Source organism: Venustampulla echinocandica, assembly GCF_003357145.1.
Source record: "Venustampulla echinocandica strain BP 5553 chromosome Unknown scaffold_9, whole genome shotgun sequence".
Lineage (NCBI taxonomy): Eukaryota > Fungi > Ascomycota > Leotiomycetes > Helotiales > Pleuroascaceae > Venustampulla > Venustampulla echinocandica.
This window is the reverse complement of record NW_022474214.1, coordinates 438,629-466,028: the sequence shown is the minus strand read 5'-3', so window position 1 is coordinate 466,028 and position 27,400 is coordinate 438,629. Positions and strand designations below refer to the sequence as shown.

Below are 27,400 nucleotides of genomic sequence, written 5' to 3'. Positions count from 1 at the left end.
CTGCTGCGATGCGATGTTCTGCGGAAAACCAGACCCCTGTCAAAATATCCCATACTAGTACTTAAACCGCTGTACCTCCGTACAGCTGGGGCGTCCCCCCGCCTCTCAGTCACTCTTCTATTCTCCCGGATCCTTTTGATCCTTTTGATCCTACATTAAAAGCTTCCCCGCCTTGTCAAAGTAGCAAGATATAGCTTTGACTTTACTTCTTCACTTCTCTTTCTATTATTCCACGGTCTCCAAAATCCAAAGATATCACAGGTCTATTGTTCCGCAATCTTCCGCCAAGATGAAGCTCACAACCTCCCTTACCGTTGCTCTCATCCCAGTAGCAATGGCCCTCCCAACCCTTGACACTATCAAAAACTACGCCCGCCAATCCCTCAACACAATCACAGACAACTACCTCTTTAGCATCTCCCTTGCAGCCTTCACCGCAAACCGCAACGCTTTGAACCCCTCAACTCTAGACTGGAGCTCAGATGGTTGCACCGCGTCCCCAGACAATCCATTCGGCTTTCACTTCGTGCGTGGCTGCAACCGACACGATTTTGGGTACCAGAACTACCGTCTGCAAACCCGTTTCACGGAATCCGCAAGGTTGAAGATCGATAATAACTTCAAGGCGGATTTGTACTTCTTGTGTGAATCAGAGAGCCCGAAGGGCGTGTGCCAGGCCCTAGCAAATGTTTATTATACGTTTGTGAGGGCATTTGGTGGCGGTGATGCTAGCCCCGGGAAGAGGGATGTGGATTTGGTGGCTGAGTATGAGAAGGCGGTTAAGGAGTATGATGCCCTGGTTGTAGAGGCTCAGACTGCGGGGGAATTGCCAGTACTCCAGTAGAAAGGGCACGGTACTTTGCTGGCTGTGGGGGAATCAGAGGTTGAGAATTTCACCAATTGCTTCTCTAACCAGATGAATGAAACTTGATGACAATGATGTTCAATATAATGACATGTGATCCGCACCCCGACAAACACAACTTAGAAGCATATGCATCAGTGCGACGCAGAAACCTAACGATAGGTTTAATCACAATGATCCTATCCCTCAACACCAGAGTCACGCCGTCTCTAAGCCGGCACCACCGACATATCATCCAAATAGTAAGCTGTAATTCTGGGCCCAGTACAACTAAGACTGATATTCAGCACTACAGAACTGCCAGTTGGCGTGAAAGCCCCCGTAGGCTCGACATAAATAGAGCCTACTGCAACATTCGTAATAGTAATTTGAGTCTCATTAATAGTAAAAGTAGCAATATAGAGAGAACTAGAATAGAGTCCCCTAGTCCACGCGGAGAACTTGTACGCGACGCCAGGACAGACTGTTAACGTTTGTGAAGTAGCTGTTAGAACTATCGGATTAAGAGAGTAGTATCGCAAAGCATTGGCTTTGCTTTTTGGGAGGACGTTGAGTGACATGATAGTCATGAATGTTCCATAGATGGAGCTTGTCCAGGGGATAACCCCTATGCCTACTGATGATTCGAAGCCAGAGTTGAGAACGGAGATTGCAGTTGGGCAAGATGGGAGAGTGGAGGTGGTTATTGTTGGGATATTAATGGTAGAAGTAGTCTGTTTATCCAAGCTAACTATATTCCAAGGTAATATTAGGTTAAATAATGGGTACCGTTGTTGTGATTATCAGAGAAGGAGTTATGGTAGTAATCGTAGATGTGGTAAAGGATGAGCTACTGAGGCTGCTCGAAGGGATTTCGCTTGTTGTTGTTGTTCACATTGAGACAGGATAGTTGCCAGAGGAAGAAGATAATTGAGTCTAATACACATCAAGTCAGCGGCAACTTTCCTAAATTCTGGAGGATTAAACTTACTGTGGGTTCAGATAATAGGGTAGTCAAGGAACTCGAGCTTGTAGCCGGGCTTGAAATGATAGATGATGATACACCCGAACCAGAATATAAACGCTCAGTCTATCTGTTAGAATATGGGAGCTCCCTGAGTATCTGTTTTGGAGGCTCAGGCCTCCTGCCAAGCCACTCAATAATCATGACTTAATGCAAAGACTTAAATGCACGACCCGCCTGTTTCAACCTATCTGAACACCTGTTTTGCTAATAATTAGTACTGGTATCGGGCGAATAGGTCAGTCAGGCAAGGCTTGGAAATCACGGACAACGGCACATACCATTAAGTTGGCACAGTTGACTTATTCCATTATTTGCCTATATATAGGAGCCTTTCACCCCATAGCATTAGACTCCTTAATCAATACAATTACTTCATTCCATGACCCATTCTGACCAATCCACTGGCTTTTATTACCAATCCACTGCCTGCATTACATGTGCCAATTTGGGTCCCTATTATCAACATTATCCCCAGCACCACACGTTTCCAACTTGTCTCCTAAGCATCTAAAAGAGCATTCCGAAGGAAAATTATCCAGAACACTTCCAGTGTTAAAAGCATTCCCGCAGTAACATTCCCGTCCATATTCAACTCCAAAAACTTGTACTCCGAATAAACCGCTTCGCACTTTGCAATTGTCAGAAAGTCGTTATAGAAGCTTCCTCCAGTGAGCGCACGCTGATCTGTTGCTTCTGTGTAACATCCATAGGGACGGTATGCCGAGTTTGAAGTTAGTGTGAGTGTTGGTAAAGCAGCAGCGGTCGATGAAGAAGTTAACTCCCAAATAGTATACGTGTTGGGTCTGTAACCTCCGCCACAAGTCTGGGTACTGTCTCCTGTGCAAGGAAACGAACATTCAGTCGAGGCGACTTCCCCACTGCCAGTGTTTATATTATTCCCACAATAGAATTCATAGTAATATTCGAGTCCAAAGGATTTGTATCCAGCACAAGCAGCAGCACACTTCTCGACCGTCATGAGATCCAGAAATATGGCGTTACTGGTTAAGGCACGGTCACCAACCACCGGCTCATTGTAGCACCCCAGAGCCACAATTTCCGTCAGGGTAGCCAAAGGTGCGATGGTGCTGAAGACTGAGGATGGAACAACTATGTTCTTAGTGTAGAGACTCGAACGATTTCCTGCTCCACATTTCTGTGCAATATTTTCAGGACAACCGAAAGAACAGTCATTTTCCGCAGCAGGAACGCTTCCCCTATTCAATTAATTCCCACAGAAGCATTATCATCCATATTCAACTCCGAATGTCGTGAACGCTGAGTATACTACTGCACACTCGTTTACCGTTATTAAATCATCGAATAATTAAGTGCCGGTCATGGCGAGCTAGTTCGTAGCTTTAGTATAACATCTAGTATATAAAAATAACGTCTATATTACGAGAGTATAACGAATGTGAGTTATATAGTAAGCTGGCCGCCCCAGCGCACGTGCAAAAAATAGGTGTAGTACTAATAGATGTAGTACTAATAGATGTAGTGAAGATTATAAATAGTATAGTTAAACCTACTCATTAAAAGAATATTTTCAAAATTACTTCTACTTTTAGTTACTAAAATTAAAAGTTACTTATTTTTGTCTTATAGTAGGCTTCCCCCCTGCCCGGATTTTCCGACTCCTTGCTCACCAGAGTTTCTTAGCCTGCTGTTTGGACGGGCCAACGCCAAACGTACTTTAAGTGCCTCTTTCGAAAGCCAAACTTGTCAATCGTACGAAGTACGCAGCTACTGCATTTAGTTGAACTAGAAGTCTTGAACTATTTGGTCAGAAACATTTGGTCAAACTCGTAAAAGATCGACAGCTCTTCGGGCAATGTGCTATTTATATTGGGCTTTAAGATTTGGCCACTCCAAACCCTGCAATATTGATTATATCTCAGATACGTCTAAGACACAGTCGCATCAGGGCTTTGCTCGCTGGTGCCTGCCGCAGTCTGCTCGAGGCAGCGATATAAAAGAGAGTACACTACTTGGTTCCTACCTCACTACCGCGTCCTTGCTTTCTTGTGTCGTCGTGCATCAAGCCATCCTTTGTTCTATCCTGCAAAGACGTTTTGTCTCTCATCGACCTAATTCCATTATTTATCTTTCACCCCAACCAGGACTACTTGTCTCGTCGTACAAAGGAGAGGAATCGATCACGCCTCTAGCGACATGCGCGCGTCAGCCATCATGATGGCCTCTTTCTCCACAGTCCTCGTGGCCGCCCAAGGCATGCAGGATGCCCCTAAAACCTCGGGAAACCCTGCTGGCGTCGTGTACGAAGCCGATCTTCCACCAGAGCCATTCTTCACAAATGGTGCCCTCAATGGTAATATCAAAGGCTCCATCCGTGCCGAAGCGCCTGACGATGGTAAGGGCGTCCGGTTCACCGTCAGGTTTGAAAACTTCCCCACAGAAGGCGGCCCATTCCGTGAGTCACCGTGACCCTCAAGTCTCCATTTACACTGAGCTGACAACGGCTGACTTGCCAGGTCGGCGATATGAGCGGTAAGTATGGCAAGATCACGCAGGATCCTTTTGAAGCTGAATACTTGGACCCATTCACCTCCCTCCAGGAGGGCAACGCGGCTTTTTTTGGAGATCTGTCCCTTGTCGTCCATCTTGGCAACAGGACACCCATAACCTGTGCCAACTTCATCAGGACAGACTCTTCTGGCTCTTCTGACCGACTCACCTAGCATCCAGTCTGCAGATACTTCGGGATCAAGATGCAGGGACCATGCTGCGGCCATGTAATTGCTAATTAGGGATACTCGAGCTATAAATTTGTGAGTGAATGTGATGTTTTGCAGGCAGTGTCTTCTAAAATGTGCCAATCGCTAATAAGTTCACACAGAATATCCTGATTAGTTTGGTGGAATGTTTTAGTATTGGTCCCTTGTCCCTCGCTCGCGCGAGAACATAGGTTTCCCACTAGTTGTTTGGAGGATGGGGCGCTATAAGTACGAATAGGATTAACCTGCTATTGTAACCTTAATACATATCTGTGGCTTCTGAAAGAGGAACTTGTCGATCGACTTGACCTGGTCAAATTGGCAAGATTATAGTGCTTTCCGCTTAACAGTATTTGGACAGTAGGCCGAGAATCCCTCGTTAGAAAGAAGACAAAAGATTCGGGGCAGGGGAAGCCGGCCGTGCGAGCGACTATATTAATCCACAGGATAGTGTTATCCTTACACGTATCTTCCGGGGGATGATAAAGTATTCAACATTCTAGTAGACTTAATTATAGTAATATAACAGCAAACAACTTCCCCTACAAAACTTTTCGTTGACTCTGCTTGACCCTGTGTCTTAGTTTGTTTATACTTCTTGGCCCAGTGTTCGACATAGCCACGACCCGCTGGGCAATGCCCTCTTAACGCCCGCTATCTTCTCTAGATCGCTGGCAACAGTACGATCTTGATAGATTAGCTCGAGGTCCATGGCTTCGCCGATTAGATAATCACAGGCCTTTTGGTAATCTGCCCTCTGGTCTGTCTCTTAACCTGCTTTTGCTGCCACGCGCAGTACTCTTCCACCACCTCATCTCGATTTCCGGGAATATCGAGACGGTTAATTGCCATAGCAAATCCATATCTAGGACCAGAGTTAACGCCGGTGAAGATCCTAGAGAGGCCTGATGAGGCGGTCCGGGTAGCACGTTCGTGATATTTATACGAGGAAAGTTTGCCGCGGGGGCGCTATTGGCTCTTTGGTGCCCCCCTAAGCCGTTGTTGATCCTCCGCGTAAGGTTGATCGCGAATATGTTTAGGAATGTCACAATGTGCCTGTCAGGGTCACCCCAGCAATAAGGCTCCAGGTCACATAGAGGGTCAGGACAGCGCATAAGATTGTACACGTTTCGCCAAACAGAGGGCCGTCCGGATGGCTCCTCCGCGTCTAGTTGAGCGGCATGTTCGGCGAGCCAATCTTTAATCTTATAGAGTTTAGACTGAAGCTGGTCTGAAAGTCCTGGTCTGCAACTGGCATAGTCCCATCGGGGATATGTTTGTAAAGATCCGACACCTTGTGTACATCTCTTTGAACGGCTTCCATGTCATCACCGTCTCCCCATAATTCGTCGAGGAGGGATGCTATATCTCCAGCTTGACTACTTTCTTTGTCGATCTGTTGCAATGCTATTTCTCGGTCGAGAATTGTTTTGTTGTACTGCAAGATTTTCTCTCGATACTGGGCAAGGCAGGCATATATTCTCCCTCTTAAGTCGTCTGTTTCGAGGTTAGTATTCAACCCATGGGCTGGTAGGTGATTAACTTACTGTTGTTTGCGCCAATCCTCACCTCCGTTGGGGGCGCGCCGAGCCACGGCCCACGTGACCCCTCGCCGCTCTGCTCACCCTCAACCTCACCCATCCTCACCAGCCTTCTTTGTGCGCACTGCCACTACCTCACCTCTACTCACTTCTCTTGCCTAGGATGTAGTTATCCCTGATCGTGCTACAGTTGAGAGCGTCAACTTCTAGCGAGAATGATCCAAGGGAGCCTAAACTGGCTTCGGGGGCCGCAATAGGCTCCTTGAGCTCTCAGTGCAGCTGGATGTAGAAGCGGCGCGTTGGCATTTTGGTGGTGGTAAGCTTAGTCAGCCTATTATCTGACCCTGGTGACCCCTAGGGGTCAATGTATTAGAACGCCACTTTTACTAAGGGTGTTGGTAAGCACGTCAGACTTTGAGATTTGATATCGGCAGCGACTGCAGTACGAATTACTTATTGAAAGCTGTTTGTTATACGACGAAAGGCAAAGGTAGCTATTCATATGTCTGCATGAATCTTGTGTATTGTTCACCCCAGCTGCCGTGACACGACATGGCTGAACTACAACCACTGACGGCGACCCTAACTGGGCTCCTTGCTCAAGCTGAACCCAAAGCCGGAGATCCGTCTGACCTCAAGCCTCTTAGTTGTACACACTGTCGACAACGAAAAATTAAGTGTGATAAGTCCAATCCGTGCTCTGCCTGCAAGCGATCAGGCACTGACTGCGTATTCCCGAAACGAATTCGTGTCCCGAGAGGGCGACAAGGGGTTAGAAACTCCAAACCCAGAGACGACGAGCTTCTCCGACGTATTGGAAAGCTTGAAGCTCTTGTCGAAAAGATGGGAGGGGACATTGCAACCCCTTTGACATCTGGAGAGTCTAATGGCCGACAGACCACCTCTTCATCTGACTTTACCCCTTCTATCTCGGGCGACAAGGAGAGCAGTAATCTTCAAGCTCCAGCCACGGGAAAGACGACGCTTCTTGAGAAGAAATATCTCAGAGGCGACTTTTGGGCAAACCTGGGAGGAGAAGTCGATGGGCTACGCTGTTTGCTCGAACGGCCTTCAGACGATGATGACGACGACAACGAAGAAGTCGTGGAATCCGCTCAGTTAACTACTGGTCCAACGAACCATTCGTCACCACTTAATTTCGTCTTTCATGAAGCTGAAAGCCGCCCAGAACATGTGGATTTTCCAATAACATACCATCACTTCAAGGCCCTTACCAACACTTATTTTACGAATGTCGATCCAATTTTCAAAATTCTTCACAGACCAACGACCCTCTCTTCTATAGCTGCTGGTACGAGCGACTTTTCTGCGCCGCCAAATAACGGTGTAATCGAGCTACTGATGCTATGCATGTATTTCGCTGCAGTCTCGTCACTGTCGCCAGAGGAGTGTCAGCAGACATACCATCAAGACTCTCAGACCTTGCTTGCCAAGTTCAGACATCGTGCAGAGCTCGCCTTTGCACGAGAGAATCTTCTTGATACAAATGAATTTACAGTTCTGCAGGCGTTCGCCCTCTACCTTATTGCACTACGAGTACACAGCAAAACCCGGTCCACGTGGACTCTTTTTGCACTCGTACTCAGAATTGCTCAGTCATTTGAAATACACAAAGATGCCGGTGGCACCAACCTATCATTTTTTGAGACTCAGCAAAGGAGTCTCCTCTGGTGGCAAATCATGGTTCTTGACCTTCGCTGCGCGGAAGACCGAGGTACTCAGCCAATGATATTTGATGGCTCCTTCGACACTTCTATGCCTCTCAATATTAACGACGACGACTATGGGCCCGAAACAAGTGAGCCCTTTCCGGAATTTCCGGGTTTGACAGACATGACCCTGAGCCATGTCACTCATAAATTGGCATTTACGTTCCGAAAGCTTCTATTTCCCAGCCATATCAGTGTCACGGAGAAAGAACAGATGATCAAAAGCTTGAGCCTTGAATTTGAGTCGCTCTACTTTCAGAAGTGTGACACAAACGTTCCCATTCAGTGGTTTCTCTCAATGACTGGACGATTATTAATACTCAAGATGTGGCTATCACTGAGATATCCGCTTCGAGCTCGAGATCAACCAATATACGCGAATGTGACGCAAGATCAGACTCTTCGCACGGCGGTCTCGATCCTCGAAATTATGATGAACCTATACGAGAACAATCCGAAGAGCTCCTATTTCAAGTGGGTCGGAAGAACATGGGTGCAGTGGCATCCACTGGCCGCTATATTGACCGAACTTTGCATTCAAACAGAAGGACCGTTAGTAGACAGAGCATGGGCTGTGGTGGAAAGTATTTGGAATAAGTATGGGGAACGAGTTGCCGATACCGAGGGAAAAATATTGTGGAAACCGATCAAGAGGCTGCTGAAGAAGGCACAAGCTGCATACCAAGAAGCGGCAACCAAGAGAGAGGTCCAAATCGGAGACATAGCCGCTCAGGGTGTTGCACAGCCTCTTCCGGGCCCTGTGTTTGATCTTAGTCAAATGGCGATCAATGAATACAACTCATCACTGCTGTTTGACAGCTGCGCTCCGGTTGATCCACAGGTGCCTCCAGGGTACAACTTTGATACACCTTACAACATGATTCCAATTCCGCAGAACTCCATCAATACGGACTATGGAGATCAAATCAACTGGGCAGATTGGCAGCAATTTCTGATGTATTCTGAAGCCTCAGATTCGATAGAGGAAAATGAATTTGAAGCATGGCCACTTGCTTTTGATGCTCCTTGAGCTAAGGCCGCACGCTTGTCTAGGCTACAAGTAGCGGAGGGAAACTCCATAGTGTAGAAGATGAATTACATGGCCAAAAAGAGGTGGAGTGGCGGCAAGCAAGACTACGAGAAGACAAAGCGGAATTACACCCAACTGAGGGGGCACAAGCAGAGATTCAAAGGCGTGGATCTGAAAACGTGGAATTAGGTCGAGAAAACTAATTTGCCGCCGGTTTTGGTTCGCGCTAGGTTCACGCAAAACAGCACCCTCTACCTTGGGATGAGACCACCCAGAACACCAGGATGGCACAAAAGGAGAACAAGAGGGGAAATTTTCAACACGAAAATAAATTAGTCTCAATGAAGGTGACAGAAGTCAAACCAAAGCACCCCAAGGGACACTTACGCTGTAATTGCATGCGAAAATCCCTCCACGCTGCAGAATATAATCCTTAGTTCTGAAGTGGGGACAGGATACAATCGCCGTCTTCCGGCGTGTTGTGTAAGATCAATAAATTACATTATATTCTACACTTCTGTATTTTTTCACATCTTAGATTTGGAAGTGAAATTGGTTTCGGACAGAACCGCATCCTTGAGATATATACGGTGCAACGTAATATTGATATGCATTGTTTTCGAATCATAGCTTTGTCCTAGAAGCTTGTTGCGGACTCCACAATGGTCCTCGTCAGAAGAGCGAATTAGCCTCAAGAACCAGGGCACTAAGTCCAGCTCAGTGTGGATGTTTCGAGCTGCCTCTAAACCACTCAGCCCAGCACCAATAACGACAACGTCATACTCAATAGCCGCAAGTTGAATTTTAAGTGGGACTTGCACAGCTGCAGCTGGGATGGCGCCCATTTGAGATGTCTGGGGAGTACTCTGGTGATGCTCTGATTACGCAGGCCCTGAGCCTTTAGAGACTGCTTAGGGATCATCAGAGGTCTCCAAACTTTACGCGACCTTAGTGTAAGCAACAGGACAACTGTAGTCCGAAGTCCGTGCAGCCACACGGACTCTCGGCCTTGCGAAACCCGTGCAACCAGACGGACTTCGGACTATACAGTTGGTGGCCGCAACAGGGAGATTGATATAGGAAACATCCTGAGCCTCACCTACTTGCGGTAGCTGAGCAAGCATTAACTACCTAGGCAGAAGCCGAGTCGTGTCGTAGTAACGCATTTCCACGACTAGCCATGTGTTGCAACATGCCCAAGACCTGTTGTAGGCAGGCCTTAGGTCGAATCACCCTGACACCCTCGATAGAGTTTGTGCCACAGCTATATATATCTAATGGGAGCTCGCTGTTTTAATGTCGTTCTAAAATATCCAGTTTATCATCCGTTGATCTCAACAAAGCCAAAGGTTTCACTAAAAGCATTGTACCACGGTCTCAAACCAAACCACCCCATAGCAATTGGGAACAAGGTCAGCATCCTACCTCAGCGCAACAGCATCTTCAATTATGCGTATCCTCGTTATTGGTGGCAGTGGACAAACTGGTCGTCTCGTCATCGATGAAGCATTGCAGCGCGGCCACAAGGTTACAGCCTTGATTCGGAATCCCTCTGCACTTCCAGCCAAGGAGGGCCTGAACATCGTGAAGGGCACACCACTGGAACCTTCAAACATTGAAAGCGCTTTCAACGCAGTCCAAGGCGACTTCCCAACTGCCGTGATCGTCACGCTTGCATCCCCGAAAGAAAAGGGGACTCGAGTCCTGTCTGACGCGAACGAAAACCTCGTCGCTGCTATGAAAAGGCATAACGTTTCCAAAATTGCGACAATGTCTTCATTTGGAGTTGGGTCTTCGTTCGCCAATATTACAGTGATTATGAGATGGGCAATTTCCAACACCGCACTTGGGCATACATATGCAGACCATAATCATGTTGACGAGATACTCAAGAAGAGCGGATTGAAATTCGTGTTGTTGAGGCCAGGGAGACTGACTATGGCCAAAAAAGCGCCCGTTCACTTCTTTGGCGACGATGGGAAAGGGCTTGGTGTGTTCGCGGGCTTGGGGGGGATTTCGAGGTCTAGTGTCGCGGCGTGTCTGGTGGATGCTGTTGAGAAGAGCACTTGGGATCGAAGCACTCCTGTGATATTGAACTGAGGGAGTGGTAGGGTATGGGTCTCTGTACAATACAACAGAATAGCCAATCTACAGGAAAAGATACACTATGAGAGATTGTACTTTATAAAGCCTCACCTATTAGTTAATGTATGCTTTCGGACATAATATTGTTCAACCGGTCATCTACTTAACTCTGCATTTGCCTGCAGCTTCTACCTTACTGAGGGGATCTTGCCTAGCTTGATGCATAGGAAGTACGCGTTAGTATAAGATCGGGATATGAAGGAAAAGATGATTTGCAAAGGGAAGGGGTCGGATTGGTGAGGACGTGTTGTATAGAGGAGAAATTCCATTCTGAGATATTTTACCAGATATATAGGGAATATTGCGATAGAGCTTTCTGTTTTGGATGTATGATGTCGTAAGCTAGGTCTGGGTAGGAGAATCTATAGATAGCAACTTTGGAAGGTATTCAAATTATAAAGGCAAGTAGATGAGAAGAAGATGTCTGGGAATATCGCGGGTTTTGACTTTAATAAAAAAAGCTACTACTTAAATAGAAAGATTCGCTTACAACCTGATAGGGTTGATATTCTGTGTTATAGGCGAAAGAGATGGGGTTATAAAGGAGGAGCGACCGGCTTGAATACTTCTACGATATATAGTACTTCCCCGTAAGACAAAATAAAGGAAATAGTTTCTCTCATTATACTCTTCTCCCTCTCCAACGCACACGTCCAAAAGGCCCCCATTAGTACCCTACTTCGTAAATCGCTATCGTTAAATTTACTCGCTTTTTTTGTCGGTTCCCTTCTATCTTTCTTCTAGTGGTCTAATTCCAATCTTCTATAGCAAATCTCAATCGCTAACTACTACGTACAAGCGCTGCAACTTTGTCAATTATGCCATAGAGAGGAAATCACCTGATATCTCAAGATTGGTCGTCCGCGGTAGATCAGGTATATTAATACCGACGATATTAGCAAGTATAATGACTCGAGATAGCCCACCGCCTACGTTTACCCCATTTTCTCGCCTCCCTACCGAACTCCAAATCAGAATCTAGAGGTGCACTCTCCCAGGTCCTCGTATTATTCAACTATATAATATAAATAGTTCCTTCTACTTTGATAGTACTCACCCTCCACTAGCACTTCATACTTGCTAAACTTCTCGAGCCCGCTTTTTCTCGTAACAAGCTACTATTAATATATATCGATCTCGATTACGATACTCTGTATCTTGCTATCGAACCTAGGATGTTTGCAGATACGGCTAGCTCATTCCCAGATATCAAGGAGAAGATCTAGTCTTTAGCCGTTGAAATTTCCTCGGTGAAGATCTCGAGACACTACTTATCGCTATCAAGCATTTACCTCCTAGCAAGCTTAGGGAAATCATCCTTATCTAGGCAAACAGAGGATAGGTTCCTTAGGCTGAATCAGTTCAAGTATGTAGAATATATCAGGTTTCTGAGCTAGATCTGCCTTCCTGGCGGATATGGCAAAACATAGTAGCACGCCAGTCGGAAGGGCGTGGAGCGCGAATTGCGGGAGCCAAGGCGGTCTTCCGATAGATAATGTAGAGGTAGTAGGAACTGCAATCAATCTAGTGCTATCTAGATAGTTTCGCAGTAGGTCGAACGGATCGAGAGAGAGATAGCGGAGAAAGGAAGGGGCAAGGTAGTCCTCGGAGACCTACTTAGAAGGCAGGCTAGTAGATAGTCAACGACTATTTCAATCAACTACCTTGTATTCGGTGCACGTCGCGTAACTCTAAGTAGGCGACGCTAGTTAATGTTGTAAAGAAACAAAGTAGTATTTCTTAATTCAAACGCGCGGGATCTTTTTCCTTGATTCCTTGCGCTTCGTCTTGCAACTAGAATCAATATACACCTTGATATAATAAGCGACTAGTTATAAGTAAGGGATCCTAGCCCCTACCTTCTATAACAGGATAATTATTTATTACGTGTACCCCAGAAGCGATGGTATATTTTGTTTTATTTCGTAAAAGAGCGACTTCAGCTATGTAAGCTCTATCCCCGACACCGAAGTTAGCTTTGTATACTTCACGAGTTGTAGATGTTTATATCTTGGCGAATTTCAACCGTCGCCGAAGCTTTGCAAAGCGACCGGAAACTCCTACTCCTGGGTTATAAACTCTTCAAGGGATTTTGTAGGCAGACGACAATGAAAGTAAATCGGAATAGTGGTGGATTCGTTGTAGCTTGATGTCTTGTAGGCCAGGCCTCAAACCAGATTTTCCAGGCAGCGGAATGGGCTAACCAGCACCACCCTGATCGGGTGAGTGGCGGGTGCTGGGGTCGAGGTCGGAGCGGAGGCTGCACATTTCCGATGAATTTCCGTTATGTGAGTCTTGGCAAGGTTTCGCCTGATTCTGTTGCTTGCTTGGCGCCAAGATTTTGCGAGATGGTTGGCAACTGGCACGTGCAACTTAGGTAAGCAAACTCGCGTAGGGTGTGCCATAACTTCTCGGCGCACGAATAAGGCTCGAGCACCCTTTGAACAGCAACAGCACAACAGTCGCTGCTTTGAACAGTATCCCAACCTAACAAGGGTGTCATTATATTCTTTTTTACCAAATCGACTTTTGAGTACTCGAGTAGGTGCGCCACGAATCCTGGCTTACCCTGGTAGATCTGGTTGAAGTCTCACCTGAGGTAAGGTCCCAGTGATGAGCGACATAGCCGGGGATGGCTAGTGTACCAGACTTCGATGAAAATATGAGCAATAGGCAATACCCTATTAGCTGGCCCACAAACTTATCCCCTAAGGTTTGAATCTTTTTTATAGTAGACTCGAGTCTTGCTATCCTTGTAACATCTGAAAAATCCTCGCTCCACCATCTCTCTTGCTCCGACTTCACGATGGATTATCCCGCTATCCAGAGGCCAAATGCACCGGAAAACTGCTTTTTGGTAAAGCTTCCAACAGAGATACTGCAACAGGTTGTCAGCCATCTTCCTATCGCATCAGTTGGATCGTTTTCTCTCTCTTGTCGACAAATTTACTTCTTGATAGGAACTCGGTACCTTGAGGACCTAGTGACCTCGCATGATTCACTTCACGAAACACTAGTGTTATTGAACCTTTTAGAGCGTGATCTCCAGAACCAAATAGTTTGTCTTTCTTGCAGGAAGCTTCATAGGATTCAAGATGCCAAGATATACACTCCGGATAGTTACAATCGGAATAGTTACACTCAGAATCGTCGCCAGCTTTGGCCATTGGTAGAGCCTGGTTGTATCGTCAATGATAAAAACGCATCCGTTTCCCACTTTATCCACGAGCAGTTCAGCACTACTGTTTTCAAGATGGCGATAAAGCACTACCACCACTTTGGTTATGATGCTCAGACCCGCCGGCTCTTCAATCTTCTATCAGGGGAATTCCGCGGACGCCCCTATGGTAACTGGGTCACAAATGAAAAAGCAAAATGTCAAATGGAAAATGGTTCCCTACACACCTACAGACGCAGAACTTTCCAGGGCACATGTGGAGCTGTCAAGGGGCCCCCAATATTTCTCCGGATATGTGGGCATATTGAATTCCAATTGATCAGGCGGCATTCTAGTCGACATAGTCGTCGTATCGAAACACCATATCCTCACCCACTTGAGGAGAAGTGGTTAATGTTAGTATGTGATAACAGTACTAAGATAAAGTCGGCACCATGGGATCTCTGCTCGGAACTTCAGCAATGTCAATACTGTCGAACAAAATATAGGACCAGTTTTGAGCACGAAAGTGGTTGTACTATAAAATTCACAATCGCTACCTGGAAGGATCTCCGGCAAGGGCCGGAAACTGAAGAATGGAGGGCGCATTTCCCCGCTCGATACCATTTTTATTTTCCACAACCAATTTAGCTCGAAGGAGGAGAGATAGCGTCTGCCATTTAAGCGGGGGGGTATAATTGGGCTAGAGATGAAGTCTCATGGTTCTCATCAAAAGGAGTCTCTTAGGCACTGAGCCTCCTACTAGGAGCCTCTGTTTGTTGTTTCCTCTCTTTAGCTCTTTGTTTCTATTCGGGCAAAGCACCATCTCATAGTGGATATCTAGGAGGCTTCCCGCCCTGGATCTCAGAATACAAGTCAGTTGCTTCCTACAATAGAGCCTGAATTCTGTGATCCATAAACTTGCGTATTTATATTGGGCTGGTGAACACAAAAAAAGTATGTTGAGCTAGCAAAGACAAAGTGCAATTAATGTATATACATGGAATAAATTAAGATACTAACAATTCATTTAGGAATCTATACTCCTGGAACACCAAGACCCGTCAAGCAGAATAACGACTTTTCTCTCAAATGAGCATGGCCGTCTCATCAACTATCAACTATGTATATGCAGTCATGGACAGTCACTACTACAAGGCTATGATTATTTAGTTCGGCTGTTGCGAGTTATTGTATGGGAATTCTCGACATCTTGCGATAGAGCCACGCCGATTGATTCACACATAATGTCTGCAAATTCTACCCCGGCAGCAATCATATCCATGACTTCCATATCATACGATGTAGCTTTTGTGGAGACCAGGCGCTGCACCTACACTAACTGTGCTCGCCTTGGTACTAATACACCGGCATTACATAATAGAAGACGGAGCTTTGAATAATTGTACGCATCAATTTCAGCTGGACGATGAGTATGAAGGGGGGAATTCGCCTATAAACAACGGCAGCGTATTATAGCAGCCTGCTTATGATATAGCACAATGCCAATTATTATGCTCCTCGGAATTATATTGTGCAAAGTTTGAACCAAGTCGGGAAATTCCCACCATGGCTGAAATTACCGTACGCTAAACTTCATGTGGCCAATCTCCGACAACCTGCGTCGCCGATAACCTCCGGGATATAACTCTGCAGCGACTTCATCTCCAGACAAAACGCCATACGCAGCCCAGCAACCCACCCGTGAACACTGAATCGCCCCTCGAGACGGCTGTGCGCAATGCTTAACACCGAGCCCGCGCATGCCGGCCAGAAAGACGGGAAAAAGACTCGGCAACGCAAGATTCGTGTCTGCACCGAGTGTCGGAAGCGCAAGCAACGCTGCGATCAAGCGTGGCCATGCCACAACTGCACCAGACGGTACCCTCCGGTGCTGTGTACTTATGCGGATTCCAGGTTAGCACCGCCTGCTAGAATTGTTTGGCTGTCAAGTGTTTCCAGAGTTTGCTAAGACCGCCTAGAAACCCTAATAATAAACACAATCCAAATTCAGAAAAATTGGTCCAATTGGGCGGTGACCCGCAGGCGGGAGATGGTTTCACCCCTCAAGCCACGCAAAATGTCGCCCGACGTCCTGGATCAACAGCCAGTATAATCATACCGTTACACGAGACCCGACAGCCTCCTATTGCTCGTGACCCTTCAACCACTGGCCCTTCCGCTCTCATGAGACGCGAAAATGGCTGGGGAGCGACCTCGTTCCGAAAGGACCCCACCAAAATGGAACATCTTCCCCCTGAATATGTGTTTGGCGGTAGTGACATCTTGAATGTTTTTCGAGTGGACCAGAGCAGCCCCTTCTACCCGCTTCGGGACTCCTTGCCTACACCGAATGTTCGAGTTATGATCGTGAAAGTTAGGGATGTTGCAATAGAGCCCCTGCACTATCTCCCCATCGAGCCTTCAAGGCGAAATGCGGAATTGCTGCACTTCTGTTAGTCTCTCCCTTCTAATCATTGGTAGGTTACTCACATACGCAGTCCTGCAAAAGTTGTCGTCATTTATGTCAACAATAGATGGCAAAGATCCACCAGAGGATTTTATGGCCAGGTGGCTGTCCTTTATGATCCAATCCCCTTTTATGATCCACATCACAATTTTGGCCGCCGCATATTTCCAGGCTGTAACAAATAATATTGACGTCAAAAAGTCTGTCGATGTCGCTATTGCGAAAGTTAACCTGATATCCCTGATCAATGATCATATTACTAGCAATAGCAAGGGTGTTGACGATGAAGCGATCGCTGCGGTCATGTCCCTAGCTTATAATGAAGTAATTCAGGACCTTCATCGTTCAATATCCGCTTTGCTAATAACGTCTTACAGTTAATATACGCCGATAAAAGAAGTACCCTGGGCCATATGATAGGGCTCCGAGAGATGATCCGGACCCGGGGTGGACTGGAAAATGTTAGACTCAGTGAGCTGCGGGTAATGTTGATGAGGTAGGAACAGTTATTTAAACCCCATACATAATACGCGTAACTATAAGCTAAAACAACTAGAACTGATTATCAAGTGGCTTGCACCCTTGAATGCGATCCTATTATACAAGGGGTCCAGGAGGCAACTATCCTGATGGCTTATCCAATCCAGCTGGACAGCCCATTGCTAGTCTCCAGCAACCTTTTTGTTGACTCTATCGATTTCCACAGTATCAACACTGCGACAGCCACTATCCTCGACGACATGAGGTTCATCACCACATCTATCATGACTTTAAGTGGCGCCGAGCACCCAGAGCTCGCGAAAGTCAAATTTTTAGCCACGGTTCGGTGGATCCATCAACGACTCACATCCGAAAAACCAGAAGCCCATCTTGCCAACGACTTCGTCTACCAAACGTGTCGAGCTACCGCGATAATTTATACCACAGCTGTCTTATCTGGACAACCGTTTTCGGAAGCGTGCACCTCTGAGCTCCTCCAAAACGTTTGGAGAGTAATGTGGAGGGTTCCTCTTCCTCGCTGGAAGCAAATCCCGGGAGTATTCTTTTGGGTCGTGTTGGTTGCTAATCCATTCGCGAGAAATCGACCGGAAGGTCGGTTTCTCAAGGGTGTTATTGCTGGAAATACGGTGGCGATGGGCCTTGCGGATTGGGATGCCACGACAGCAATTTTAAAGACCTTTCTAGCTTTGCAGAGGTGGCTCGGGGGCAAAGACCTAGAGAGCTCCATCATCCTAGACAACAGGCTAGGGATATCTCGTTCTCCGGAGGGTGGACTTCCAGCGTGGGCATTGACTCAGTGAGTGACGGAGGCAAGGGGATACGTTTATTAATCTGCCCTGTGGATCTGGAATCGTCAGCCAAGGAGTTAAGAAGGTGTCTAGAACGCTTCCCAGAACGGCTTATTAGGAACGTTTTGAATGCGAAATTTAGCGAAAAGCAGTATGAAAGTGTGTTTACCAGAAGTCCTGGAAGTTGCGCAAGTACGCGCTTGAAAAAACGGATCAGGAATTTGATAATTAGCGTCTATTATACCCAAAGCGCAAGCAAATAATCCTCATATATCACTATCAATCTATCCTTGTGTTTTTATTTAGCCCTCTCCATCTCTAGCTTTTGTCGTTCTTGGAGTTATTCGCAGTTGCGCATCCTTGGTTGGCTGACATTTCTTGTCAACCTTAATTATATCTTTGTTTCGACTGACAATTCACCCCTAAGCGCTGGGTATTATAGATTAATATGTTCTTATCTGAACTTAACCAGGCCTTCTTTTCTGGTTGCCTACAGCTATCCGTGGTTTTCTTGAAGATGAATATATCTACGACCGCGAAATCGCGAGTTTCCTGGCGGCCATGGAGATTGTCATCTTCTCGGAAGCTTAACTCTTAAGTGCCTCTCCCCGGATCGACTCAAATTGTATGCTATCTCTTATATTCATCTTAACCCTCAAGCTAACTTTTACGTTAGCAAATTTTAGAGGAAGTCATTGACCACTCGTTGCGTCGCCCGAAACTCCAAGCAATAATTTTCCAAGATCTTCCACGGCAACTTTGGCCTACTGTATGTTCACCTCAGGAAATACTAGCAAACCTAAAGGTGTGCTAGTGGAGCACGCAGCCTTCATGTCTTCGGCAACAGAGGTCGCAAAGACCCTCCGTCTGGACTCCAGTACTCGATTTTTCAATTTTACCAGGCTCACCGCGGATGTAAGCTGTCTCGAAATTCTTGGAGGCCTTTGGTGGTTGCACCTGTATTCCGAAAGAAGAGGATGTGTATGGAGACGTCTTTGCATTCCTACGAGAAACAAGGGTTACTCAGCTTGCTGTCCCTCCGACCTACTTGAAACTCTTTTCCCCGCAGCAGGCGTCCAGTACGCCCGATCTCCAGGCCATTGTTGTTGCTAGCGAGCTGGTTCACGGGGATCTCATTGCGTCCTGGGCGCCTCATGTGCGCTTCAACATTGCTTACGGACCGACAGAAACCTTCTACTCAGCCATTACACCAACGTTGAAGGCCACGGACAACATCATGGGTTTGATTGGGGAACCTATCGCTTGTAGATACTGGCTAGCCAACATTGAAGATCCCGAGGTCCTGGCACAGGACGGAGAGCTTGCGGAAGTGCACTTCTATTCAGAGGCTATTTGAATGATCCTGACAAGACAAGGAGCGTTTTCATTGAGAATCCTTCTTGGGCAAAGGCAACCCACGGGGAGAAACCAAGGCGATTCTTCCTCACGGGAGATTTGGTTAAAAGACAAGCCGACGGTCGACGTCTTGCTTGCGGTCGTAAGGACACTCAAGTAAAGATCAATGGGTATTGCATCGACCTCGGCGAGGTTGAGCATCATATTCATCAACACTGGACTGCATGAAGCTGGCCTGTGGCCGTGCAAAAGATCGACTCTAGCATCCTTGATTCGAAGTTGGTTGCATTCGTAGCGACAGGCAGCCCTGAAAGTGACAAAAGTACAGCCCCGCAAGTACAGTGGCAGACTGTGGAGGCCCTTTCGCTTATCTTCCAGGAGACGAAGAACTTTCTTGCGGCGATTCTACCTGCTCGCATGATACCCGCCTTTTTTGTTCCCCTCAGCCACTTGCCCATTGTAACCGCCAACGGCAAGCTCTCGCGGCAGGTGCTTGTGTCAATGGGTGAGAGATTTGATAGACAAGAAGTCGATATCCTCCTTGAAGCTGCGAGAGAGCACCGGCCATCTCCTACCGGAGCGATCAATGGCCTACCTAAGTCAGAAGTGCCTCAGCTCTCAGATATGGAGGTCCAGTTGAGAATGTTGTGGACCGAGGCCCTTCAATTCAGTACAGAGATCTGGCCCAGTGACAATTTCTTAGCCCTTGGTGGGGATTCTATCGCAGCTGTGAGGCTCTCTGTTGCCGCAAACAGGCAGGGTCTAAAACTCCGTGTTGCTGATATCCTACGAAACCCAATACTGCGCGATATGGCGGTTAAAGTCCAGCCACTGCCGCCACGAGATCTCGCTGCTAATGGGACATCTGTTGGCCCATTCTCCGTTATGGGTGGACGTGAAGACTCATCTGTTCAGGCACTCATCTCTCAAGCCGCCGCAATGAGCGGTCACCAAGAACCTGACGTCCTGGATATTTTCCCTGCCATTTCCGATCGGCCTTATATGATTATGCAGTCGATATCTAGTCCAGAAGCTTTTGTATCGACTCTGACTTTTGATTTGCCAGTGGATCTCGATTTTGACCGCTTCAAGAAGGCATGGGAGTCCACCTTTGAGCTTGCTGATATATTACGTACCCGCTATATACCCTGGGAGCAGAAGGGCTTCGTTTGTGTCACCTTTCAGGAGGACTTTGTTTTAACAACCCATGATAACTTGAACAGCTTGCTGGTGGAGAAGAAAAAGGTCGGGCTCAGCCTCGGTCAATCTCTATGCCAATTCGCGATCTGCACTGCTGATTCTCCAGGTACGCAGCCCAAATTCGTCTAGACCATGCACCATGCGATATGGGATGGCTAGTCTGTTGCTTTGACTATCGATACTATCAAGCAGTTCTACTATGGCGAGACACCGGCGCCCTTTGTTCCATTTAGGAACTTCGTCCAGTCCGTCTTGAGTGCTGATACAGAGGGAAATTCCAGCATATGGGTTCAGAAACTCGCTGGAGGTACTGCGGCTAGCTTTCCTGCCTTAGTAGGTCCCAATGGACCGAAGATGCCAGTAGCCTCGGAGGTTGAGACGCATAATATATCCATTCCACGAAACTTGCAATCTGATATCATGACAACAACTATCATTCGGGCAGCTCTAGGCCTCACAGTTGCTCACATGTCAAACCCTGGTACACATGATGTTCTCTTCATTGAAGGTTGGTCTGGGAGGGACGTAATGATAGATCATGACCCGGATCGAATTCTCGGCCCAACAATGTTTCCAGGCGGCACGAGGATTAACTTCGAAGCCGAGCAGTCCGTGAATTCTTTCCTCAAAGACGTTCAAGAAGACAACCTCGAGCTCATTCAGCACATGAGCATCGAGCTCCCTATGCTTCAAGCAGCGTTGAACCCATTCCCACGTGTGGGCCTCAACATCGAGCATGCTTCATCCGTTGCTTGGAGTAACGGATTGTTCGAGTTCGTCTCTGAGACAGCGCATGGCATTTGTCGTGTCGGTATACCGTTGTCTGTCATCTGCCGTTTCGATGATGAGTCTATCACGAAGATCGAGCTACATTACGACCCTGACCTCATTCCCAAGACGAAGCTACATGAGTTCTTGCAACTCTATAAAGCGTATATGTCTGAGCTCAGCCAGCCTTTAAATCGAGGTGTAGCTATATCGGAGCTTCAACGAAAGATGTCGGACGAGGACCATCTACGAACAGATTAGCTTGTCTCTATAACGGGCCTGCCTACTCTCGACGTTTCCAAGTTCACTCGTGGTGAACAGGCGGATGAGAAAGCTTTTGCGGTTTCCCTGATTGACTCCTTTAAAGACCATGGATTTGTTAAGCTTGTCAATCATGGTATTGCTGAGGAGAGAATTTCGAGTTTGTTAGATTTGGTGAGTGCCATTGCTAGGCCCCTGCTGAGATAGTCTTCATTCTGACGCGTCTTCCGTTGAGCAGTCGAACCAGTTCTTCGGACTTCCGCTTAGCGTATGGAAGGAAGTCGCCTGCATTCGGGGTCCACATCCTCAGAGAGGTTGGAGCCATGTAGGCTCGGAGCAGACCTCGAAGCTGCGGAAGGACCTACCGCTCATAAGTGAATATACCCTTCGCTTATCCCACATAGGCAGGTACTTGGCAAAACCAAACTATCTTGTACAGCACACTAGCTACCTTAGCAGCTTAGAGTCTGTCGGGGATTCGTTGTCGTCCTCTTCGAGCTTAGCTCCCGACACTGTATTTAGCCTTTCAATCCCTGGAGATCTTACCTCTCCAGAGCATTCTATCCATCCACTTCTCCATCCTCCTCGTTGCTCCCCCCTTCACTTTGCCTCCGACATATAATATAATATTTCATGAACTATATTATATTAGGGTCTTACAAGTCAACTTAAGCTAGAGTGTTCTTCAGGCTCTTCAGGCGTGACAGTAACATATGTAGATTTTCTTAATTTCTTCGTACTGAGTAGAATCAAAATAGGTATAGGGGTTGGTCAATTAGGAAATTGGGATTTCACTACTTATTGGATACTGATATACAGGTCAATGCATAACAAAATTACTTGGTGCAATAGTTTGATTTAGTTCCAATACGTAAGTGCGTTGCGGCATTCGTTTTCTTTGTCCTCGACATACATGTAACACAAGGCCACCTAATTACTCGAGGGGTTGTATTATTAACAGGCACACTTATTACTACTTTCTACTATGTTATCGGTAGAATTTACGAGGCAACTACAAAGGAATTCCTCAGTTAGACTGAAATATTCATGATTCCTGGTGTTTGTGTCCAGCGATACTGGCCGCTTTGATTTTGCAAAACATATCCGAGTGTAAACTTATAGACTTCGCAGCTATAGTATAAATATCTCGCCTGTGCGGCCACTATGATCCCCCCTCAACAATCAGCAGCCTCTAAAGTTTTCAGTGAAGATGTATCTTTCGCGTCCATTGGCGTTTATCAGATCGGTAATGGCTTTGACAGTTGTGTTATTAGTAGACAGCGAATTGTCAAATGCATTACCGATCTTATAGATGCCAGGTATAAATTCCAGGATCTTTCTTCTGTCCCATTCTTATTAGTCTAGTTTGATAGTTATATAAGTTCGAAATTTCTATAATGTGGCCCGGGAGTAGTGCTGATTTTTCCTACTAATCGTTAGTTTGATTTCAAGGGGGTAGCATGTTTCGGTACTCAGCTTCTTATACGGTTATCGTATGCTAGTACAATTTATATAAGTCAAGGGCTAACTCTCTCTAAGGTAGTTCTTAATCTAAGTCAAACCGAGTTAGATTAAACCGTATCCAAGTTCGGCCACGCTTGTGGCCAGTAGGCATGTGGCGGTGCAGTCAGGTCTGTGGCCTTCTAGCCCTTCCTGGTGATACAGTACCATAATGCCCTGATAGATATAGTCGGACGCTACTACAGCGGACCTCTCGTAACGGGCACGTCGAGGGCGTTAAGCTGCCACTCGAGAAAGGCGCTGATTCGAAAGCGAGTGATAGTTGGGGACAGACGCCGCTACACAACGCCTCTAGAGATCAAACTATCGCCCTGTGAGAAAGCTTATCGTTGGTTTTAAGGGTTGTTCTAGTGTTCCGCCCACTTTAGTTGGAAGACGTGGGGGCTGTATATACGTAAAAGGCTTAACCTACTTAACTCAGCCGCATATACAAGGGTCCATGCTTCAGCTGAACTTTCTCTTTTCTAATTCTCCACTCAAGTTTCACTACTCTGTCAATGTATATATCCTGTTTATCTAAATAGTAAATACCCCGCCATGGTTCTCGAATTTCCAAACTCGCGCAATGACTGGAGATTAGACGCAGTCGGCCTCCTCGCTGTCATCGGCGAGACAACCACAGAAACATGTGTCGAGCCCATGACAGCCTCATATCTCTGTCTCCTCCCTCGCCTCATACCAGCACCTCAAGCACTTATTCGACCCAATCGCCGTCTGACACTCGCAAACGTGAATGCCAATGTCACCGGTATCCATAATGGGACGGTAAGACCTGTGCTTTCATACACCGCCAATCAGCTATATCCAATCGCAAATCTGGCACCCTTCAGTGTCCATGTTCTGCGTGTTAGGCACCGGGAGCAAAATTATGAGACCAGCATCGAAATGGATCCTCCAAGAAATACTTCAAGGACCGAAGGCGACGGCGAACGTGGTCAATTTCGACCCCTACGCAGAAGGGCGACTTCAATCATAAAAAATTACACACCTCCACAGCCAGTTATGAGGGCAAAGAACATGGCGCCTCACAGCATTCTCAGTGTAGCTTCATGCCTCTTGACGATTGGTCTCCTCGTTTGGGCTATAGTAATTGGAGATGGACCAGCAACATTATCTATTGTCCTTCTAGCCACGGCGACAACTTTGTTCTGCGCAGCATCACTCTGGAGTCTTCCACTAAGACAAAGGTCCTTTGCCTCAATAGCTCCCGCTGGCGATGTGGTGATACGAACGAGAGTGGGAGCATTCCTTATCATTCAGTGTGATGAGGATGTAGCTCGAGAGTTATACTACGGGACTGACGAAGTTCGCCAACTTGTCACCACGGGATTTGGCTCTTGTGTTGGTGGCGGAACTGTTATATTCATGGTTGCAGTAATCTTGATGGGAAACTCTACCTGGACAATGCAAGCTGCCCTGGCTGTTGCCTACCTATTGCTCAATGCGGTCTACTGGTTCGTTGCGCTCATCCCATCTACAACCCACTGGGAATTTCCATCGTACGAGATAGACGACGTAACTCCTGATGATGTGAAATACAGCAACGCTGGGACGATGAATTCCCCTCCGTCGTACACTAACTCTTTGTGGAAAGCCATTCTCGTGTCCAAGAAGATAGGTTGGGTCAGGAGAAGTAATGCTCTTCCGGAAACCCATGAGTGGGACCATTGGTTGAAACTTGCCGAGCAGAATGCGTTGGATGACAATCGGGGATGGGATGCTGTCAAGACGAGAGTGGAATTGCGCGGGGGGGGGCTTTAAGGAGTGGATTTTAAAGGCTCTATGATATCGCTACCTTTCAAGGATCATAAATCAAATAGTGTGCACAAACCGAAATGGTGCGTGCAAACTAGTCGCTCAAGATGATCTAGATATTAATGAGAAGGTGATGGAATCGGCGTCAAAACGAGAGATAGGATTGCGATGGCAACACAATTAATAAACTTGAGCTATATGTACTTTTATGATTCACAATATCCCTTCTAGTACCGCATTTCATATTCTTTTCCTTAACATCCATAAGTTAAATGGGCAAGGCATCTTCATACTAGTGTTGAAGAGGTAATTTGTGGAGGGGATACGTGTTCCAGTCAGGTATATCTTCTTCATTTGAGTGCCAGCGACCATCCGGGAAAGTCAGAACTGCTCCTTAGTTACTAGGCGGCGGTTCTGCCCGCCAATCGTCGTCTTTGGAATAATAATCTTGGCCTCAAAGAGGTTCCGAGGTATGGCCTGGCTCTTGTGTAGGCAAGATATCATCCTGGAAAGAAGTATACGTAGAGTTTTGCTGGTCAATATCCCAGAGATAACCGGTGGAGCTCTGAGTGGGATTGGTTTCAATCCCATTCTCAATTCTACCACTGTTAGATGGCCACTCGGGACAACCTAGAGGAGAGCAAGGGGCTTTCCTGAATTCATGGTGGATAGCCTTCGAAATACCGAGTCGTGTCCCTGTTCCGTAACTAGCGGACTACGTACTTGAGCACGCCAGTTCCAGTTACTATGTCCTCGAAGGTAACTTCCTCATTGTCTGGTCCTCATGTATGCGAAAGTATAGCGTAAGGAGGGATTTGATCGTCGATAATAAATTCTTTGGTGAGGCGAATCTGCTAGTCTCGCTGTGTAGTAGAAGACGCATGATTAGGTGCGGAGCCAGACGCCGGGAAGCGGTTGAAGTCGGGTGATGGGTTCAGAGAGAGCAGGCTGTGCTAGAGTTGGCGGTTATTGCAATCCATCTTGGGCTTCCGACAGGAGCCTCCTGCCAGGAACCCTATTTGTGGTTCTCTCTCGTCTGTTCTTTGTTCCTACTCGGGCCTAGCGCCATCTTTCTGTAGATATCTAGGAGGCTTCCCTCCTAGATCTTAAATACAAGTCTATTGCATCCTGCAATAAGTTATATCGTTATGCTCAATTCTAACCATTTTCACCTTCCTGATTCTGTGGCAAAATATGGTATCGACCTTACGAAAGCGTCAAACTCTTTCAAACCTACGCTGTTTAGCTATATTTACTGTTAGTGAAATAATCGGACAACTCAGATTGTGTAATAAGAATCTTCCTATTGAGAAGCTAATAGAGAGGCCTGAGGTGAGTCTTTCTCTCTCGCGATCGAAGTAGCTAGCTCACTCTTCGAGGTGGTGACCCTTCTGAGTAATATATTCGATTCCCTACCTTCAAAATTGAAAAGAGCTGTGCGAGGGCTATTCTCTCGCACAGCAAATGGCCCCAGGAAGAAAACGAAGAAGAACTTTTACCTAGCCAAAATCCGCGAGCTTGAGTTGTCCATCAGCAACCAGGAAATTCCGGAGGGCAATTTCATCCGCGAAGACCTTTCCGTGAATGAACGTAAAATAAAGTGTCAGTAAGGGACAAAACCCATCTTATCTTGAAGGATTTATGCGGCTAGGGGTAAGGCTTGATATATGTTTTTAGATCACCTTGCTTCGCAAAGGCTAGCTCAATCCCATAATCAGACGCTTTGAAGCAAGTGATGATCCCCCTATGATTCCCTAGCCGCTCGTAGATGTTATTCTCATATTTCAGTGTATTGCGGTTGATGTCATTAATATATTCCATATCGCCCCAGGCGTTTCCTGTGTATTGATCGAGGGGGTAGACCTTTGCAGTTTTGACAACACGGTTCTCGTCAAGCTTAAGAATGAAACCGGTCATTCCTATTCCAATCATTCCAAGGCCAGCGTAGGGGTTCACATCCAGGTCTAAATGCCGAGGTAGTTTTGGCGGCGTTGCTAAATCAGCCGTATCAGAATATAAGTATGATTCGCAGGCTCTGTGACAATGATTGCGTAGCGAGAGCTAAAATTTGAAGGGCGAAGGGTAGTCGATCAGGCTGGTAGGCGTCGTCTTGATGCCAGAATAGGAATAGTGTTGCTGAGGCAGATTCTGTATTAATAAAGGGCTGCCTCCCCTATTCCTTACTCAACCAATCACTCAGTCGTTTTTGACTCTCGCAGATATTCAAGAACTTCTCACTCGTTGCTGTTCTATCTAAAATAAGCAAGCTTCAATCGAGTTAGTTTGCATAATATTAGGTCCGGCAATCGATGGATAATGTTGATTCGTCGAACCATTTTTTAGCGCCTGTGTCTCAGATCTAAAATCTAAAGTTTCAACCTGTGAAGACACGAAGACGGGGTTATCAAGACGGCTCCATGCCGAGATCATATATGCCCTCAAGAGCTCCTCAATATAAATTAGCTTCCTTGTCGCTTCGAAACCCTATCACTGACACAGTAGATTTTAAAGAATCTTTTTATTTTGAAACGACTGTAATGGTGAACAGGGCAGATATCTAGACAACAC

General features: G+C 46.6%; 10 protein-coding genes across 10 annotated transcripts; 6 read left to right on the top strand and 4 right to left on the bottom strand.

Annotated features, from left to right (window-relative positions):
- Nucleotides 1–289: 289 nt before the first annotated feature.
- On the top strand, nucleotides 290–844 carry BP5553_08898 (Uncharacterized protein; the record flags this gene model as incomplete). The annotated part of the gene is made up of 1 exon (XM_032017521.1): nucleotides 290–844. One exon carries the CDS (start codon nucleotides 290–292, stop codon nucleotides 842–844), a length of 555 nt encoding a protein of 184 aa, XP_031866164.1.
- Nucleotides 845–1,074: 230 nt separating this feature from the next.
- Nucleotides 1,075–1,791, bottom strand: BP5553_08897 (uncharacterized protein; the record flags this gene model as incomplete). The annotated part of the gene is made up of 2 exons (XM_032017520.1): nucleotides 1,075–1,578; nucleotides 1,699–1,791. 2 exons carry the CDS (start codon nucleotides 1,789–1,791, stop codon nucleotides 1,075–1,077), a joined length of 597 nt encoding a protein of 198 aa, XP_031866163.1.
- Nucleotides 1,792–2,370: 579 nt separating this feature from the next.
- BP5553_08896 (uncharacterized protein) lies at nucleotides 2,371–3,125 on the bottom strand (the record flags this gene model as incomplete). The annotated part of the gene is made up of 2 exons (XM_032017519.1): nucleotides 2,371–3,027; nucleotides 3,108–3,125. The coding sequence occupies 2 exons, from the start codon at nucleotides 3,123–3,125 to the stop codon at nucleotides 2,371–2,373; spliced, it is 675 nt and encodes a 224-aa protein (XP_031866162.1).
- A 939-nt stretch (nucleotides 3,126–4,064) lies between these two features.
- BP5553_08895 (uncharacterized protein) lies at nucleotides 4,065–4,631 on the top strand (the record flags this gene model as incomplete). Its single annotated transcript, XM_032017518.1, has 2 exons — nucleotides 4,065–4,305; nucleotides 4,537–4,631. 2 exons carry the CDS (start codon nucleotides 4,065–4,067, stop codon nucleotides 4,629–4,631), a joined length of 336 nt encoding a protein of 111 aa, XP_031866161.1.
- Nucleotides 4,632–5,340: 709 nt separating this feature from the next.
- On the bottom strand, nucleotides 5,341–6,250 carry BP5553_08894 (uncharacterized protein; the record flags this gene model as incomplete). Its single annotated transcript, XM_032017517.1, has 3 exons — nucleotides 5,341–5,814; nucleotides 5,862–6,106; nucleotides 6,157–6,250. The coding sequence occupies 3 exons, from the start codon at nucleotides 6,248–6,250 to the stop codon at nucleotides 5,341–5,343; spliced, it is 813 nt and encodes a 270-aa protein (XP_031866160.1).
- A 452-nt stretch (nucleotides 6,251–6,702) lies between these two features.
- BP5553_08893 (Uncharacterized protein) lies at nucleotides 6,703–8,910 on the top strand (the record flags this gene model as incomplete). Its single annotated transcript, XM_032017516.1, has 1 exon — nucleotides 6,703–8,910. One exon carries the CDS (start codon nucleotides 6,703–6,705, stop codon nucleotides 8,908–8,910), a length of 2,208 nt encoding a protein of 735 aa, XP_031866159.1.
- Nucleotides 8,911–9,437: 527 nt separating this feature from the next.
- Nucleotides 9,438–9,755, bottom strand: BP5553_08892 (uncharacterized protein; the record flags this gene model as incomplete). Its single annotated transcript, XM_032017515.1, has 1 exon — nucleotides 9,438–9,755. One exon carries the CDS (start codon nucleotides 9,753–9,755, stop codon nucleotides 9,438–9,440), a length of 318 nt encoding a protein of 105 aa, XP_031866158.1.
- Nucleotides 9,756–10,359: 604 nt separating this feature from the next.
- BP5553_08891 (Uncharacterized protein) lies at nucleotides 10,360–11,010 on the top strand (the record flags this gene model as incomplete). The annotated part of the gene is made up of 1 exon (XM_032017514.1): nucleotides 10,360–11,010. The coding sequence occupies one exon, from the start codon at nucleotides 10,360–10,362 to the stop codon at nucleotides 11,008–11,010; it is 651 nt and encodes a 216-aa protein (XP_031866157.1).
- A 4,943-nt stretch (nucleotides 11,011–15,953) lies between these two features.
- On the top strand, nucleotides 15,954–21,556 carry BP5553_08890 (uncharacterized protein; the record flags this gene model as incomplete). Its single annotated transcript, XM_032017513.1, has 12 exons — nucleotides 15,954–16,129; nucleotides 16,195–16,667; nucleotides 16,714–17,006; nucleotides 17,060–17,178; nucleotides 17,239–17,979; nucleotides 18,090–18,163; nucleotides 18,444–18,541; nucleotides 18,648–18,740; nucleotides 18,912–19,301; nucleotides 19,343–19,497; nucleotides 19,558–20,572; nucleotides 20,687–21,556. 12 exons carry the CDS (start codon nucleotides 15,954–15,956, stop codon nucleotides 21,554–21,556), a joined length of 4,497 nt encoding a protein of 1,498 aa, XP_031866156.1.
- A 2,058-nt stretch (nucleotides 21,557–23,614) lies between these two features.
- Nucleotides 23,615–24,838, top strand: BP5553_08889 (Uncharacterized protein; the record flags this gene model as incomplete). The annotated part of the gene is made up of 1 exon (XM_032017512.1): nucleotides 23,615–24,838. One exon carries the CDS (start codon nucleotides 23,615–23,617, stop codon nucleotides 24,836–24,838), a length of 1,224 nt encoding a protein of 407 aa, XP_031866155.1.
- Between the last annotated feature and the right edge of the window lie 2,562 nt (nucleotides 24,839–27,400).